The sequence below is a fragment of the Seriola dumerili genome, unplaced genomic scaffold, assembly GCF_002260705.1.
Source record: "Seriola dumerili isolate Sdu_G_001 unplaced genomic scaffold, Sdu_1.0 BDQW01000024.1, whole genome shotgun sequence".
NCBI lineage: Eukaryota > Metazoa > Chordata > Actinopteri > Carangiformes > Carangidae > Seriola > Seriola dumerili.
In genome coordinates this window covers 1,142,381-1,160,875 of record NW_019174279.1, presented here as the reverse complement: position 1 = coordinate 1,160,875, position 18,495 = coordinate 1,142,381, and the positions used below count along the sequence as shown (strand labels likewise).

At 38.7% G+C, this 18,495-nt stretch overlaps 1 protein-coding gene across 2 annotated transcripts; it reads right to left on the bottom strand.

Annotated features, from left to right (window-relative positions):
* Positions 1–1,296: 1,296 nt before the first annotated feature.
* On the bottom strand, positions 1,297–8,779 carry fam83b (family with sequence similarity 83 member B). Of its 2 annotated transcripts, none has more exons than XM_022762687.1 (5): positions 8,691–8,779; positions 6,193–6,666; positions 4,802–4,966; positions 4,207–4,331; positions 1,297–3,933 (listed from the first exon to the last, which is right to left on the bottom strand). In XM_022762687.1, the coding sequence occupies exons 2-5, from the start codon at positions 6,640–6,642 to the stop codon at positions 1,947–1,949; spliced, it is 2,727 nt and encodes a 908-aa protein (XP_022618408.1). In that variant the 5' UTR covers positions 6,643–6,666; positions 8,691–8,779; the 3' UTR covers positions 1,297–1,946. The 2 variants fall into 2 exon arrangements, with proteins under 2 accessions (XP_022618408.1, XP_022618415.1); XM_022762694.1 differs by lacking the exon at positions 8,691–8,779 and adding an exon at positions 8,551–8,606.
* Positions 8,780–18,495: the final 9,716 nt, after the last annotated feature.

The following is an 18,495-nucleotide window of genomic DNA, read 5'->3' as shown; positions in this document are numbered from 1 at the left end:
TTGGTCCTAAATTTTTATTTATGTACCTTTACTTTGTGCTTCATTTAACATATAATATATGTTTCTTTGTCTCATTGATGAAGGTTGATTTTAATGGACACTGAACAACTGTCTTTGATCACATATCTGTGCTTATAAAAAAAAAAAGATTTACAAGGGGACAAATACAATCACTGTAATGTTCAGAACCATTGAGTGTTTGGATTCACACCAACTGTGACTAAGTACAGCATCACAGATGACAGGTTTTGAACATTTAATTATTTTTGAAAGACCCCAGTGTGTTGAACTTCGAAGTAATCTCAAAGTCCTCTATTTTCACTTAATACATTTAAACACTCTTTTTCAGAAGAAGCTCAGAACCTGGATACAGCAACCAGTAACTTCCTGCTTCATGTATAATGTCATGTCTAAAAACTGTCAAAACAACAGTTTGTTTTTCATATTCTTATGTTACTTGATAGATGATATGCACATTTTTTTTTTTTGAATACAGAAACTATCATATCAAAATACTATTTTGGTTTTGTTTTTTCTATCTTGGGTCAATTATGTAAAGTCATTAAACGTTTCCATATGTACATGGATTCTTTTACTTGTTTGTTTTTGACAGTTTATTGTGACATCTATGCTTGCGTATGGGTTTTGCTTACACCAAATTTCTTTTTAGCAAATATTCTTTTAGTCACTTCCCTTTTTATAATTTGAGCAAGTGTCTTTTGACAGAACTTTTTTGCAGAATTCTACAAGCGAATAAGCGTATAATTTAAATAATACATCCATATGGAAGACAAAAAGAAACACATAAATCATCATCCATCATTTTCATCAACATTTTATCAGCATCACCAAGAGAAAGTACATGGATCCTCTGTATTTGAATATAGCCACTATGTTCTCACTGAGCAGAGGAAAACAAAGACAGTTAGTGTGGAATTGGCAAGCAATGTCAAAATGACAATTTAAAATATCAGAGAATGCTCAGTTATAGTGCTAAACACCGGTGTGAAGAATGAATATGTATATGATGAATTAAAGAGATTTATTATTCCAGTTTGTATGTATATATTCAAAACTGAAGGCCATGTTTCTCTGTGGTTAAACCTTGAGGAAAATAGGCATGTGTATTTTTCATTTTGCTTACAGTGCCCATTGAATTTTGCCATAAGGCACAGTGGTCATAACATAAAACAAATCCTTGGATGCATGGCATCTCTCAAAGAGCAAAGACCCTGTTTGGGCCCTGTCACGTTTGCAAATCCAGTACGTTTATAAAAGAGTTAGTTTCTCCTGGAACTCAGTTGAAAATGGTACAAAAATTTATTACAGAAACATGTTGTGCATTTTAACAAATGTTTGCAACCCTCATAGCATTCATAAAACCTCTGTGTGGCACATAAAGGACAAGGTTGTGATGACGCATTGTTATGTTTGTCATCATGTGGAGTGGTGGTTAGCTTGCATGCTGATTGCATATGCAACATCTTTACCTTGACATGCTGACAACACTGAGACAGAGTAGTTCCCTGATTATGAACTACAGCTCTTTGGTATGCATGCACGCCTGCACTAGCAGCAGTAAACTGTATACATCTCTGACAATTTGACGCGACTGTAATTTAATGTGTCGCCTCGGTTGACGCCAGTGGAGGACGGACACAAAGACACCTTGAAAGTGGTATTTTAAGATTTTGTTGTAAAGCTCTGCAGAATGTGTTCAAACAAAATCTATTGTATTCTCTTTTCAGCAGTGTTAGTCAGTGCACAAAAGAAGCAGAGGTCAAAATGTAAACAATGTTTGCTAAAAACATAAAAACAACATACTTTTAAAGTAGTAAGTAGAAATAAAGGTTATCTATACAAATATAAACAATACCAGTCAAGTGTGCATTTGTAATAATTGACTACTTAATTGTAGACTATGTGTTCTGCTAATGCAGGTGTCACTACTTGTTCTTGTGTATGAGATTTCCCACCCTTTGAAAGAATTTCTCCAGCTTATTTTCATGGTGACCTCGTGTAGCCCGGGTAAAGTTATGTTCATTAGCTGCCTCACCTTTAGTAAGGCTTTTGGTTTTCTCCTGAGAGTGTGGAGATGGAGATTGTTTCTTTTCAATCGAGCAGAAAGGCTCGAATCTGCTGTACAGGCGATTCTCGGCTCCTCGACTTTTGCCCCAGCTGCCTGCTTCGAGGCCAGACCTCGTGCTACTGTCGAGACCGGTAGATTTCTTTGGCGTGGTTGTTTTTGGGAGGGGAGCCTGTGGTCGTTGCTCCTCAGTTGTGAATCGAGGTTTTGAGTTTAGATGGTCGTCCTTTAGCCACTTCCTCTGGTTCTCTGAGGAGGACCTGACTGACTCAGTTGTGCTTTGGTTAAGTTTTCTATCTGATGTTTTCTCCTCATCCTCCGCCGTTATAGTGTCTGTGCTCCCACTTGACTTGAGACTCGATGTTTCCACGGTTCCAAATGAATCCCCTTTTTTCTCCGGTATGTTTGATACTATTTTCTTCTGTAGAAAATGCTGAGAGCCCATCCTGTTGGATTTAGCTGTCAAATCCTTGCCTCTCACATCCAGCACTGCTGCAGACACAGTCCTGGATGGTGGCTCCTGCCAGTTGGGACCCTTTGAGCCTGTGATACTCTTGACATCATGATGAGAGACGGACCTTTGATCCTCATTCAGATTCAACCCATATCCGCCATTCTGTGCATGGATCCCTGCTGCGCTTCTATGTATCTGCATCCTTGCAAGGGCATCATACATCTGACCAGAGGACTCATGTGTGTAGTCAGTGTTTGATCTTGGATCTGCCACACTATGCCTTTTCTGCCAACTGTCTGCTAGGATGTCAGGGTTTGTTATCATCTGTCCACCTGTTGCTCTGCCGTAGCTGGTATATACAGAGTGGTGAGAGTTTCTCCCTGGGCCGTAGCTTGCATTGTTACGATTGTCATCCAAAATCTGCCAACTTTTTCTCTTTAACATGAACTCATCATTATTTATCCTATTCTCACCTGCTGCTGTTGGATTCCACTGCATCGATGAGTAGTGCAAAGGGATGTTTTGTGCTGCTGGGGAGCTAACACTGGGGGAAATGTTGTTTATGTGTCTATTTGGTTCCATTTGCTCCGGCATGTTGGGCCTGAAAGCAAGGGAAGACCTCAATCTTCCCTGCATGTAGGAGCCACCTTTGTCCATTGATTCAAACTGGTCTAAATAGTCAGAAGAGTCTCCGAATGGGATGTCGGGGCGTTTGAGGTAAGACTCGATCCGCAATGTGCGCATGAACGCCTTGGACGTATTCTCCAGCGTTGGGATATTCTGCTGCATGGACAGAACCTGTTTGTCACTGCCATTGTAAGACTGACGTATGTTTTGACCTCTGTGCATCTGTGGCACTTTTAAATAATTATCCATGGCATACTTGTTTGTTCCATTCCCCGTGTCTCTGGAGATATTCCAGTTGCTCCCTCTGGGCCTCATGTTCTGGGGCGGGATTCCCTCTTGTCTCTCTCCCGCGTAGCTGTGCCTTTTGTAGAAGTTCATCGCCTCTGCAGACTGGAAATGGGACAACTGGTTCTGAACACTGATCCCATTCTCAATCAAGGGCCCGAGGTTGTGAGGTTCCTCTTCGAAGAGCCTCTCTTCGAGGTCTCTCGTGCCCAGTTTCCTCTCACAGGTCTTGCGGTAGACCGTGTCCAGCGTGTGCCTCAACTGGTCCCTCCGGTCGATTTTCTGGGCAGAATGAGAATTTGGCAAAACCTGTCGTCCATGTTGCGCGTTGCGTTGGAACAAGCCCTCCGGGGGGCAAAGCTCAGCTGGTACAGTCGACCGGGCGTAGAGTGTTCGAAACTCCTCATCGTACGACTTCACCAGATGGCCTTTGATGACCTGCACCATGCTCAGATTGATCTTCTCAAATGACCACGTCAAGCTGTAAACAAACACGAGAACATGAATATCAATCAATGTTAGGACAAAACAAACTCCCTTAAAAAATGTTGCTTTATATGTGTTTTGGCTGTTTCGTTTTCATATTTATACTGTAAGAATCTTTTTTTTTTTTTTAAGTTTAGTCACAAAGTGCTTCAAAATGCATGATGATGATGACAGCAATTTAGTAGAGTGACAGTAAATGTAGTGCTTACGAATGCGTACACTTTAGTGGTCTCCGCCACAGATCCTCTTGTACTGCAGTTTCATTTACCTGTATGAGCCATAAATCGCTGTGTGGCAGTCGACTAAGAGAAACTTCTGCTCCATCGCCCCATGAAATTTAGCTCCTGATTGACAGAGGTAATCCTGACCTTTCACAGTGCGTACCCTCATATTCTGTCATCAGAACAGTGAAAGGAAAACGAAAGAAAAGATTTATCACAGTTAAAGTTTACAGAAAAAAGGTAATAAGCATGTCAATCATGATACTTGTATTTGTTGAGTTCCTGAGTTGTTGTCATTGTTGCATGTCATATGTACCTAACAGGAATTAAAAGGGTGTGTTTGACTCACAGATAAATGATTATGACTCCACCCAACAAACAGGAGAAACCAGGTTTCTTTTACTCAGCAGTGAAGCTTTAACACAGTATATTTAAACAGACTAATTGACATCTGCACCTTTGTATGCACGTGAACTTGTAGGCAAAGACACAATGTGCACGAGTTGTACATCAACACCTCAAAGCAACAAAACAAAGAATTTGGAATGACTTTACAAAATGTGTTACTGTAAACTGCGTTAGAATCAAGAAACATTGTTCATATTGAGATTATCACGCTGATGTTTTAGATGGTATACTCACCCTGAGTTGTTGAATTTTTACATCTTGATTTTCAGCCATTGTGAGGAAACTTTTCAAATGGAAATCATCCAAAAGCACATAGACTGGGACCCCTCGTATCGAGGCATCAACAATCTCTCTGAATATATCGACATCAGTGAAGACGTCCATCACAATGGCAACGACCTGTGAGGGAGAGGTGAATAAATCATGATCAGTGAAGACCAGAGTGGGTACAATCGTACATTTAACCCCGTCACACTTGTGAATGACATATTCAAGAACACACTCACAGTCATACTTTATGCACATGAATAATAAATGTGAGTCTGGGAATCGGTTGTTATTGTAAATGGGAGACAGATTAAGCATATGCAGTAAAAGTAGCCAATATGATTTTACTGAGATGGATTTAGGGAAGTGAAGGAGAAACTGGGGATGAATGTTTTGTACTTTTAATCAATACAACATTTATTTGCCCCGATTCCATTTCTGTCACTGTCAATCTCACACTGGGCATAGTGAAGCTGCAATGAAAGTTCATCAAAATAATGTGCAGTGTGTAGCAGTAACATCATACTGTGTCTCAGTAGCATGTAATGAGCTCATTAATGAACTCATATCCAACTATATAGCAGTATTTTTTTAGTTAATCTATTTCCCTCTTTTAATTTCCTGTGTAGGATAAGTCTCTGTAAAAAAGATTTCTATCCCTCAAATGTACCATGAGATAGACATCTACGCCCAACCAGTGCATTTAAATAAACATTATTTCACGAAAATTGTGGTTTTGTCAGATGTCAAGATATTCCAGCTGTTATGTCATCCATTTCATTTGGATGGTTTTACGCTGCACTGGCTGCAATTATGGGGAACAGAGAGAAATAGACTCTGGTATGTTTCTCTGTCCAGACCTCTCTGTCAGTCTTTTGCTGTGTAAGTTGGTTTAATTAAGAAGAACATATTGCAAATATATTCTTGGGTTTAATTAAGAGCGAGCACAACAGTAACAACAATGCAGCAGAATATTAACTGCAGACTAACCACAGTTGTGAGCTCCAAAACTAGTTTATGATTCATCATGACACAGTCTGAGAAGTAAGTGAGGCGTTAACTGTGTGAAAGACATGATTCCATAATGGTGTAATAGCACTGCAAATGGTTCCCACACTTTCCTCTTATGATGATAAGTTGCAAAACCAGATTTTGACCTCAGCAAACCTAGCAGACACTCCTTGACTTTGGTAACCGAGAGCAACAAAGGTCTGTGGAGCTGCCTGGAGGGGGTAAAGGTGCGTGTGACGTACCAAAAGAACAGTTCTCAAATTAAACAGTACATCTAAGCCAATATGCTGTTTTGGTTTGTGTGTGAGTGTGTGTCTCAGCACTTTGTTGCAGGTAGTTTTTATTACCTGTCTTGCATCCTGAATATGCCTCCGGATCACCTCTTTGATAGTGGGGTTGCTTTGTCTTGGTGGATGAAAGAGCAGATCTATATTTGTCTGTAGGTTTTCATTCATGACCTCCGGCCACCCTAAGTCCAAATCTGGCGTGTCCACATCCGAGTGGACAGGCCAGTAGGTCCCTGAGGATGATTGGTTATCCGGTGCATCATTGATTTCCTCTGTTTGGTTTTGAGGTGTGAGCTGTTCTGCATTTTCAGTGATGAAGAGAAGCTCATCCTCTGACAGGAAGCTCCCGATACGTTCTCCCTTGAGGAACTCCTGGTAACTGTCTCTGCCACCACTCAGCAAGTGATCAATCGCCAGGCGATATGACTCCTTGTAGTGGGGCTGGATGTACTCTTCCGATTTAAACTCTCCCCTCAAGGACGACAGCATGGAAAACTCTGAAGACTCCATCGCTCCAGACTATTTCAGTAGCACCTGTCAAAGATAATGGAAACCAATGACATGATGTCAGAGGATCTGAAAACAAACATAACACTGCAAGACTGGCTCTTGTTGAGCCTAATAAAGTAAACTGTTATGACGTATGTGGAGAGGTCATACTGTAAAACTATGAGCAATAACAGGTACATGTAATAATCTTTAAGGTATAATACAATACATGGGAATGTCATAGTGTAATAGTAGTGTAGCATAGCTTATTATTTAAGCCGCAATAATTGTTAAAGTAAAACCCCACTTCTGCTTTTCATGATACTGTAGGTATACAGTGTTCAGGCTTTTATTTTAACATGACCTAAGGTATTTCAAATCGTCTCAACACTACAACTAATAAAAAGAGATTTTTACTGCACCATTTGATATTGAAAGAAATCTGTAAGTATACAGACACAGAAACAACAGTTGCTTAGGAACACTGAATTACAAGAAAATCAAGATCAAGAAAAGACTGATACTGATCTCTTTATGAACCAGTGAATCATCTGTGGACCTGCATATTGACCACGTTCTGAATGTATTGGTCATGATTAAGTCTGATAAATGGCCGAAAATCTAAATTAACCAATTGATTATATGTCGCTAACTACTTCTTAATTACCAGTGGGTTGCTCAGTTTCTTTCTTAGTAGCTAAACAGGACTCTGTGTACTCTTTGTAAAGGTTCCAGTTTTTGTTTACATTGGGATTGTGGGTACCGGAGGTTTGTATTTTCGGTTGGTGCAAAAGCACAGCAATGTGTAGGTATTATTTTCATCATTTCCAAAGCATTATCAGTAGCTTACATACAACCATACCTATTATTTCCGTGGTTAAAAGTGTGATTCTCAACATGCCACATCATGAAAACTGACTCATTATCAGATGCTGAACCTGTCCACCATTGGGAATCAAGCAGTGCATGCCCAAGAGGAAAATGTTACTGCACCTGTATTTAAGGTGGGGTAATATAAAACCAGATAAAATAAATGTGACATTTGTGAAAGACTTCACACCTCGTCTTTAATTGCACTACTGTGGAATAAAGTCAGAGTTAAGTAAAGGCTTTAAAATTTGTTTGTAATGTAATGTGTCCTGCACATTCTGCAAAACCATACAAACATACACTTACTAGACATCTTTTTTGACTTAGTGATATATAAAGTTGACTTTTCAAACCATAATTCATAGACTAAGTAAAACTTCATGACCATTTTTTTTTTTTTTTTTAAATAAGTTCTTCACAAAAAGCTATGCAAGTAAACTGTAGCCTGTATGCATTTAACTGAATCTCTCAATGTTTGCAAAGTCTAAGGAAGGTTGAAAACCTTAAAGGGGATAGAACCTTTCTTAAGAGTTCATTTCACATTTCAAGACATTAATAAACAACTTTAATGCCTGAATGGTTTTATTTGTGATGGTATTTGACATTGTTGCCTCTCAAATCTGACTGGATGAGAGCAAACCTGCACAGCAGTCAGACAGAAACAGGTGACTTTTGCAAGATTCAAGCTGTTCCCTTTGATATATGGCATGTCCGACACACTTACAGAGAGCAGCCTAGAGAGCAGAGAAACAAGTTTACTCTGTGATTCTATACCACTGGACGGCTACGAACAGGCGTGGGAAAGTTTGTGTGAATGTTTTACTTTCATTTGAGGTTAGGACCCTTTCCTTTTCTGCTCGTACGAGCCTAACGTTACAATTTGAGTGAAGTTTTGAACGTTCGGATGGTTGACTCTGGTGTGCCTTATTTAAATAGATAAGCCAAGCTGTAAAAGAAACATTGAACAGCTATTATTGAGGTATGTTTAATCTTAACCTACAGTGCACACCATAACCTTGTACAAACAGCATATTTATTTAAAATAATTTTATCACAAACCTCCCACTGTCCAGAGAATTCATTTCAAACGAAGCAGTTCGATCGTCTTACAGAGCAGCTGCTTCATGCTGAGCCTTCAAAAGCAGATAGTGTGAGTTAGTCACGACACTATTATCTTATGCTGAACAACAGTAACTTACATTTAGACTGGGAACTATGTGAAAATCCTCTCGACTTGCTCCCCCGGATATCCCTCTTAGATCTATGTATGTTCAACTTATGATCAGTATTTGGAGAAGCTACTGTCTGCCAGCTGGAAGAGACAAAGACAAGGAGGTGTCTCAGCATGATAAGCTGTCTGCAGATGGAGGGTGTGGATTCCAGTTTTGACATGCAAATGGTCTGGTTTGAAACTTGCTCACAGGCAGCCATAAACCTGTTTCAGACACGTAGCCACTCCCCTTCTCTCTTCAGGGACGAAGGTCGCCCTGACGAAAATCAAGATAATGACAGACATAAAGAGGCTTTTATGAATACCTCAGGGTCTGGACCTTTCAAAATGTTCCGTCCAGCACTGTGAATTTACACAGACTTAGACAATAATGCAGGATTGTACTTCAGTGCTTAATCTGTTTTGTATCAGGGGACAAAAGAGGTTTGTAAGACTATTTTAAGTAAAGCATTTATGTGTCAAGCAGGAGTTTCTCAGCGACAGGAGCCCCACAAATCCAAATAAACTTAAATTAGCCAAGGATCATGACTCGCTTTCATCTCACATGTGGGTGAAATATCAGGGTGGAACTTACCAAACTGTGGTGGGGACGCAGCTGTTCTTACATCTGTGGGGAGCCTTGCTGATTTCCCTGTAAATGTAGGAAAGACTCAACCTTATTGAAAGAAATAATGAGTTTTCTTCTATTTCCTCTTCCTTATTATAAATCGTAGTTGTCTGTGACATTTGTTATTCTTCAACCTGTCTGGTCAGCTCTTGCAAAATTCTTGAGAAACTGGCTCATTATGTAACATCTGTATTCTTCAGGGGAAAAGATGCAGTCACAGCAGTCATTTCACCAAAACTAAACAAGCATTCCCTTGAAGCCTTAAGGCACAAGATGGCTCAGTGTGACCTTGCTCAATGGCTTTTAAACATTTACACACAAAAAATATATAATTTATTCTATGAATAATAAATCATTTTTGTTTCAATACATGTATTTATTGTGCCAAACTGGAAGCTTCCCATGAGGGTAAAAATGACTAATTTTACAAAACACAAGACAGAAGTCACAATCACAGTCTGTTTCATGTCTTTTTAAGGACATATTGTATGTCCATGGCTTTATGGATATATTTGTACAAAGTTCCATGTTTTAGTTGGATGCATTTTTTTTATTTTTTTTATTATGTAACATTTTTTGTATTTTTCTTTCATTTGTCCTACGTTGTGTTCAAAAGCCTGTATTCTTATGGTAAACATTGCATAGACTGCACAAATAAACTCCTTACACAGCTGTGTGTATTGTTACAAATGCATGTTTTTTTCTTTTGTAAAAGTTTCCTCTTTTGGAATCCTTTCTTCAAAAGCACATTTCACATATTATCAAAGGACCATTGCTTTTCAGTCCTTTTTAGTCAGTCCTTGTTGTGCATTCGTGTTACATATGTTTACCTTCACCTGTAAATGTCATCACCATGCTTTGCTCCCTATTCAAACAAGACTGTGTGAAAAAAATTGCCCTGCATTTTTTTTTAAGGTGGAAAATGAAAGCATACCATCTCTGAAGGGCATAAATGTAATTATTTCATTGAACACCATTAAGATATCAGGGATTTTTTAATGAATAAATACATTGATTTGATTGTAATTATTTTGGCCTGGCTCTTGCATGATTCCAGGTTGAAAAACTAAATATGAAAATTCAAAACAGCAAATATGTTAAATGCACACACACACAGTATGTGACAATCACAGGATGTGGGTTTTCTATTTTTTGTGGGGGGTTTTTTTCATTTATACTGCCTGTGTGCGTGCGTCCGTGTGTGCGTGCACATGCGTGCTGTCCTCATTGCAGCTCTGCAAATTAAATGTCCCATTTTCAGAAGTGTTAATCAGACACCCCCCTTAAGGCAGCAGTGTGACATGAGGAATGTTTTAACCTCACGCTGGTGGAGAAACCTTAGAATTTGGCTGCCATCCAACTTCAGTGAAACTCCACTATCAGCCTCAAAATATTTCTCAGGTGAGTCCAGGTCAGCATGTCTACTATCCACAGGCTCGAAGCAACCTTTGGCTAAATGAACCTGTCCTCTGGTACAGCTGTTGCACACACACAGGCACACACAGGCGCGCGCACACGCACACACAGGCACGGAAACACACACACTGACCTCACCCCTAATTGCCTGGACATGCAAAAGCACACAGCACGTGTGGTTATGTTTAAAGATACATTTTACCATTCTGCAGCTGCAGGTCTGAGAAAACAGTTTAATGATCAGGAATACTGAAAAGAATAGTTTGATATTTGGGGAAATATGCTTCCTGGCTTTCTTGCTGAAAGTTATAAGATCGATAACACTTATGTCTGTAAACTAAATATGTAGCTTAGTTTAGCACAAGGACAGGAAACAGGGCAAAACTGTTTATGGCCTTTATGTTAAACAAAGCTAAGACAAGATGAGCTAGCTGGTAGCTATTTACCATCCATAAGAGTGGTATCCCTCTTCTCATCTAGGTTCCTGCAAAGAAAGCCGATAAGCATTTTTCCCGAAATGTCAAACTATTCCTTTGAGCCTCCGACAGAGTAAAATGATCATAATAACAGGCTGCTATGCTTTGATTTCGTTTAGCTTCATGTTGCGCTAAATCAGAGAAGACAATGATTAGACTCTGAGGAGATGAGAGGAATATGTTTTTCAAAGTCTTGTTGACAGTCACTGAACTATGCTAATCACATTTGTTAAATGATTATTAATAGATTATCAATTCACTTGAATGTGTCTCTTCTGCGCATGTCCGGTTTTCTTCTTTTTTTATCAAGAGTTAGATCCATCCTTAGGAAATTAACTTGCTCATGAAATTAACTTTCATGAATGTCTGAATGTTTTTTTTCTGGCCACGCTATTGTGCCACATGTGAAATACTAAGATAAAGTCAGGAAATGGAATCACCTTTGCCATAATAGGATCATTTAAAACTGAAATGAGTTTTTATTACATTAAATCAAAAGTGGGGATTTACTGCAATGTAACTGTAATTACCCCTTCAGCGCCGTCTTCCAAAAGACTCATTTATTGATAAGAACCCACAGAAAACTGTTCATGCAGTCGTGATATCCGATCATACAGTGCGTGATATGTAACACGGATATGTAGTGACTCTGTTCCTTTATTAAGACTGAAACACCTCTGGTAGTTCCTCAATGCTTCTTCTGAAAGGAGCCTTGAAGAACAAGATATGTGCACCTTTGTTCGGTAGTGTCTTGAATCTGGGTGTGTGTAGATTAAGTAACGTGTGCACTAAGTCACAGGGAGTTTCTTTTCCTGAAGCGGCCTCCCTGTGAGTCACCTTTTGTGACACCCTATCCCTGCTCCGCGCACAGTCGACATGATCAGTTCCTCAGGTTGTGTTATTGGCGTGAAGTGACATGTTGTTGTGTCGTCGTGAGGTGCCTCTAATCAGCTAAATGCAGAACCGACATTGGGATAAACATCAGCATGAAGGAGATCATCGAGTGAACTGAAAATACAAGGGGGATGGATAAGTCTCAAAAGCATTTAATAATCTTTTATCATGCCAACATTGCTTTGTGTTTGTTTTTCTTGTGCTATGCTACAAAAAAATAATATTTTTCTTTTGTGGAATATCCTACAGAGACTGAGCAGACTGACAAGACAAAGAATTATAATTTAAATTTCATAGCCCATTCATCATTATTCATAGCTCTATCATACATAGTTTAAATCAACACTGTAGACTGTAATACTAATGTTTCAAATATGAGCAGCATAATAGCATGTTCCCATAAAACGTGACATCAAAGGTGTCAGCGGATGTAAATTACAGGTTTATCTGTAAAAGCTGGATCTCCTCTGAGGCGTGTGAGAGAGTTGTTTAAACAGTTCATTACAGATGGTTGATAACAGCCTTGTTTGGTGTTTTGCCTGTGAAGGATTTTGGTCTGTAGAACAAGGAAATAATTCATGTGATGAGGCCACATCAATCAAATATTACTGTCGTGCAAAGTACAGCTACGCTTGCCAGTTCCTAAAATAAATTTTTACATAAGAAATACATCCAGGCAACTTAGGAAGGTGACCCAAAGCTCCCAGTTGGTTCACCTTTTCACTTGCAGAATATTTGTATTTTTAGGTCTAATTCAATACATGTCTCATAATGCTAAGTTATGGGAGGTTGTAGGTTAACTGTATTACTTGGTAAATAAATTTATTCTGTGACTAGTGTCTTGCATTCTAACTCTGAGGTTAGGCCTGTTTATCAGTTGTAAGTAATTACTCATAACATATTAAAAAACATTATTAAAGTGCATTACTTTTCGAAATCCACAGAAGCAGACGTAAGTAGTTTCATTACTTTCATTACTCAGCAGAGCTCAGTCAAAGGTGCCTTCAAGCTATTCTGTCTCTGCTCCACTTCTGGCCTTCCATACATTAGTCGTAGTAAGAAAGCGTCACTGGGATTAGTTAGTGAATAAATCATGCAATTACTAAATTTCAAATTGTAATCCCTGTAATTGTGCTCAGACAGAATACAAGGTGAACTTTAAGCACTGTGTGATTGTATGCAAAATAAGTGAAAAATTCCCTCAGGGGGTGATGTGAACTGAGATGAAGACATGTCCACACAAGTTGAACATTTTCTGAAAGAGTTAAGAGGAAAAAGGAGGAAAACTGGAGGAAATTAACAAGAACTTCAGTTACAGGTGGAGTTAAACACACATGTGGTAGTTTACAACTAACTGTACAGCTGGTACATTTTCATGCAGCTTTGTTTCATGTAGGTTGTATATATACATGAAATCTTGATGGGGATTTTTTTCTCCAATACCAATACCAATCCAATACTCTGTCAACTTTGTTTGCGTGTGGGCTGTAACATATAGTGTCTAGGTTTCTCTTAAACCAGGGACTTAACATGTTTTGGGGGCTTGTCCACTTTTTCTTTTGTCCGTCGGTGCGTCATTGGAGTTTCATGAGTATTTTTGTCTGTACTTGCCTTTTCTTTTTCCAAACCCCCATAGATGGAAGAACTGTGTATTTTTCTGTGCGGTTACATAACATTAAACAAGATCATCGTGACCTCGGGAATGAAATTGGCATATATAGTGGGCATGAATTAAGTGAAAAACATGTTGTTTTGTTAAGAATTGCATTATATGATATCATGCAGCACACTTTTGACTCAAGTAGATTTTGAGATTAAAAAATCGTCTGCACTCATAAACTGCTTTTGTCATTTCTTTCAGTTTAACATCTGTTCATTTTGTTTTTCTGTCACTGCGTATAGCCATGCCCTCTACAGGCCTCACCAACAGCAGAATAACGGTCACAGCTACAGTTTGGAGCCTGGGATGAGGAAAAACATCTTATTTTTGGTTTTATCTCAGTCAGAATGGTGCTTTCAAACAGCGTTACCAACTCATGCTGTCAGTCTATGCTGCTCTCCAGCTGGGTACACTTGTTAGAGAGCAGAACATCAAAGTACCACTTTGACACTCAGCTGATGCAGAGCAAGTCCAGGCTTTTTTTTTTTTATATAAATAAGTTTCTTTCCTGTGCTACTTATATTGTATGCACAACTCCATCTGCACTGCAGTTCTTGTCACTTCAAAAGGGTGTAGTATCCTTGAGATAAACAAGACTGTACAATGTGTTAGTCACAACGTCTAAAGGCAGAAGCGACGCAAACACTTGACGGCGGGTGAAAAAACGCTGCTGCTTTTTCCTGTTCAGATCACAAATACTCCTTGATTCCTTTCCAAGAACTCTGTGGCCTTTGTGCGTCCCTGTAGTCTTAATGCAGTGAATCTGGGGATATGGCCATGTTCAAGCTAACATTAGTGCTGCTTGAAAAAAGACAGTCCCCTCATTCATATGAATGGGATTGTTCTGTCAATGCAGCACAGTCTGGCAAAAAAAAAAATAAAAACACCAGGTCGTTTGTTGCCCTGGTAGTTTACTTTGCAAAGTGAATACCTCACAATCATCGCATTCTAAGATCATTTTGCCTGTGATAACTTTCCAAAGTTGTGAAATCTCTCATATTTCCTCATCTTGCTGATACCTGAAGTAGCACAACACCACTGATGCAGCTCATTGTGTTCTCTTTAACACATGGCTGTTTTTGGTTTAAACATTTAAGGGAACGCTCTTTTCATCAGTCTCTCCTCAGGGGCTGTCACGATGTTGTACGCTTGGACCTACATATATGCTTTTATTTAGCCATTGCTCTGTCATGTTCAGCTTTCACATGAGAGTATGATTAAAAAATATATATATATTAGACTGTGAAAATCATCTCAGTCTTAAAATGCATCTCACTTCACAACTTGCTTCAGCTGTCAGTGTTGTGTAGTTGTGTCCTGCAGGTCAGTGAGCATTGTGGCTACTTTACAATGATGGAGGTTAATTAACAATAAATCATTATAAGGTGCCCAACAAAATGTCTTATAAATACACGGCCAGCTCACTAAGAGCCAGCCTTTAAAATGGTAATGACAGTTGAGAAAGTGTAAGACCAAAGAGAAAGTGAATAATGCCATTACTCCTATTTCTAAACGCAAACTAACTACAGGTTCAATCCAACGCTCGAATGACCACCAATGCATCCCTTAAAGCCTTAGGACAATGAAGGTGATGATAATGATGCACAGTTTCCCAAACACAGACGGATCAATTTGCAATTCCAATTTCCAATTTAAAGCCAGCCAAGCCAATTTTATTAATTCTTATTCATTCCGACTCTGGATCAAAACTGAATATTTAAAGAAACTATGTATTGAATCACTTTGGGGGCATCAAAGTCAGACATACACAAAAAAAGGGGGATAAAGGCAAAAAATTTAATAAAAAATACTATAAAATACTGTGTTGATCTTATGTTACTACTACTGAAGATGCTTATTGTTCAGTAATATCTGATAGCCGTGCTATTTATCACCAGCATCTTCAAAAACTGACAAACTTAGTTAATAAACACATTTGGTTAATAACTTTACTCTATGAAAACATCTGTTTAAATATAATATATAGCTTCTATTAATTATTTAACTATCTTTTGTAAAAGGCAAGACAAAATATCTTGATCTATCTCTTGATGAGGGCATGATGCTTTTGTATTTAAGTATTTAATTTGTTTATTTGTGAAAACAAATTAAATTGGTGAGTGATATGGTCATGTTAATATGCTAAAGAGTCTCTGTATTTGGGTCCCTATGTGTTTACATCAGAGAAGGCCACTGATTCATATGAACCAATTAGAAGAGAATAGAACTACGACAGGCTAGGTGTGAATACATGTAGGGTTCCATCATCTCTGAAGGTTTCTTAATGAAGACACACTCATTAGTCGGCATGAATGACAACTTATAGAGGTCTTTCAGTACTCTGTTTTAAAACTGAATTGAAATGGTCAGAGAGGTGTTGCTGCCAATTTAACCGAACAAATTACATACAAAATGCACAGACTACCTGGAACAACATCTACCAGCAAAGTGCAGCCTCTTGAGCTTTATGTAAAGCTTGTGAAGTAGAGCCGGGGAAAGGGATCGCATAAACAAGGTGTACACGGCAGCTTCTGATCCTGATGTGACACCATATGTCCTCATAATGTTCCTCAGATTAAAGAAATGTCATTGCGACAGTCCTTTCTCTTTGAGTTGTTATTATTATTGCAGATTCATTATCATACTGACTTCAACATAGGACGTGATGGTGAGTGACTAATGGAAAGTTGGATGCAGGACCACCATCTAAAATAATCTGAATTAACACTGAACCATCTAATTCATTTGTATATCTTGTATCTGACACCTAAACTGTGCAATGTATTTTAAATATTACATGGGTCTGTGGGACATTTGTCAGCTTTTTACCAAATTTCCCAATACTGATCATGTACGATACACACCTACGGCTTATTGCTCAACACCTCCTCCTCCTTATGAAGAGCCATGATGAATATGTGCAGTGCAGCTGAAATGATTAGATCAAATTAATATCTCATTTCTTATAACAATGTGCATATAATTATGAAGAATATTATCATTCAGCAATCCATTGCTCATCCTCATTTCCTTGTTTGAAAATGGATCATGACTCGTGTGTAATATTAATTAAGCAAAATAGGGTCCAGTATTTACCCTGATGGCTAATCAAGATAGCTACATCAATTAATTCATTGATCCATCAATCGCCTGATTGTTGCTACAGTAAAAAGAAAAGAAAAAAATCAATCTTATGCACACATAAATCACATTTCAAAATATAGTTCAATTCGTTTTTCCAGTCTTTCTTTATCTCCCTTTCCATTCTAGATTAAACAAAAACATCACAGCTGAGAGGAGAGAAAAGTTTTTCTCAGAGTTTTTGTGAAAATACTGATATCAACTGTGAAAAAGTTCCACTCACCACCTCATACCTTCACGCTAGGACACTGGAAGAATTAAGAAGACCGACTGCCAATGCTATTTGCTTTCAACATTTTTGCATTTAGTTAGCGCTGATTAGAACCTCGGATGCAAACTAATTTGAGCCAATACACAAACCAAACGGTTATAAAATGAGTTTTACACAATTTCAGCCACAAACAGTTACACCTCTGTTAATATTCAAACAGCTTCTTGCAGGTTAATGTTCAGAGAATGTCAAGTAAGATCCCCACAGTTGTAAATAAAACATGCTTTTGATTCTTACATCTGTGTTCGACACAGGGAGCGTATTTTTCATAATTTGTGACTGTCATTTCTCTGGACCAAAAGAAATGATATTGATATTTTCAGACATCTGTTTTGATGAAATGATGTGTTTTAACCCAGTAAAAGCCTGTGATTGAATGCTGGATTGGTGAAGGTCAGGGATAATGCACTAGAGTCCTCTCTCCTGCCAGCGAGGCCAGCAGGAGATTTGCAGTCTAAAAGTGTCACTCTGCCTCCCATGATGACATTCTGCAGGGAGGAACAGTTACGTGAGGACAGTAAAGCTCAATCAGCAGACAACAAAAAAAAATTCACGGATCATCTCAAGCATTTTTATGTCGTAGACGTAACATGAGTGTTACGTTACAGACACAAACAATTCTGAGTTGCTTAATTACCAGCTGTGCTCACATTCCTCTTTTTTATAACATATCTGACACATTATAGACAAGGAAAATCATGTGACTGTTCATAGACTGTTTTGCTAAAGTCATACCCCGAACAGTGATTGTCCAAAAGTACTGTAACTTCATATGGAAGGCTTTTCTAGGAGTGTGGTAGAAAACCACAAGATTAGACTGTATTTACGATTTTCATACACCTGTATACATACAGGACTGAGTGTTTGCATGCTTCAGATCAGATTTTTGCAAAGACCTTGATTCACCCTGGCATCTCAGGCTGCCTCCTAAGGTTTTTTTTCACATCAACACAGGAGGTAAAATATTCCCTAAAGGGGTGATGAGTGGGTGCAGACTAAACATAAGTGCAGTATACAATATACTAGTTATGGCAATAGTGTGGAAGGAATTCAGTCCTGTTTCACTATAAGATCCTTTCTGTAAAATACTAGAAAAGTAATTTGTGCCACAGACCACGGCTCCATTAAAAATTCACTCAGGTACAATTGAGAAAAGCATCTTTTCATAAGCCACTGTGGATCAGAGAGTTCCTGAGAGAGAGTCTGTAGCAATAGCACATTCTCCGAATGCCTTGTCCTGAACTCCGGTGGCTCCACGGGGGTGCGATTTATCTCCCCTTCTGTTTTCCATATACACAAATGAGGTCA

Excerpts from the sequence above, each read along its gene's own strand:
- fam83b (XM_022762687.1), bottom strand. The coding sequence starts at position 6,642 with ATGGAGTCTTCAGAGTTTTCCATGCTGTCGTCCTTGAGGGGAGAGTTT. Across the intron at positions 4,967-6,192 it reads ATATTCAGGATGCAAGACAG|GTCGTTGCCATTGTGATGGA; the intron begins GTAATAAAAACT and ends TCTCCCTCACAG. Across the intron at positions 4,332-4,801 it reads TAAAAATTCAACAACTCAGG|AATATGAGGGTACGCACTGT; the intron begins GTGAGTATACCA and ends TTCTGATGACAG.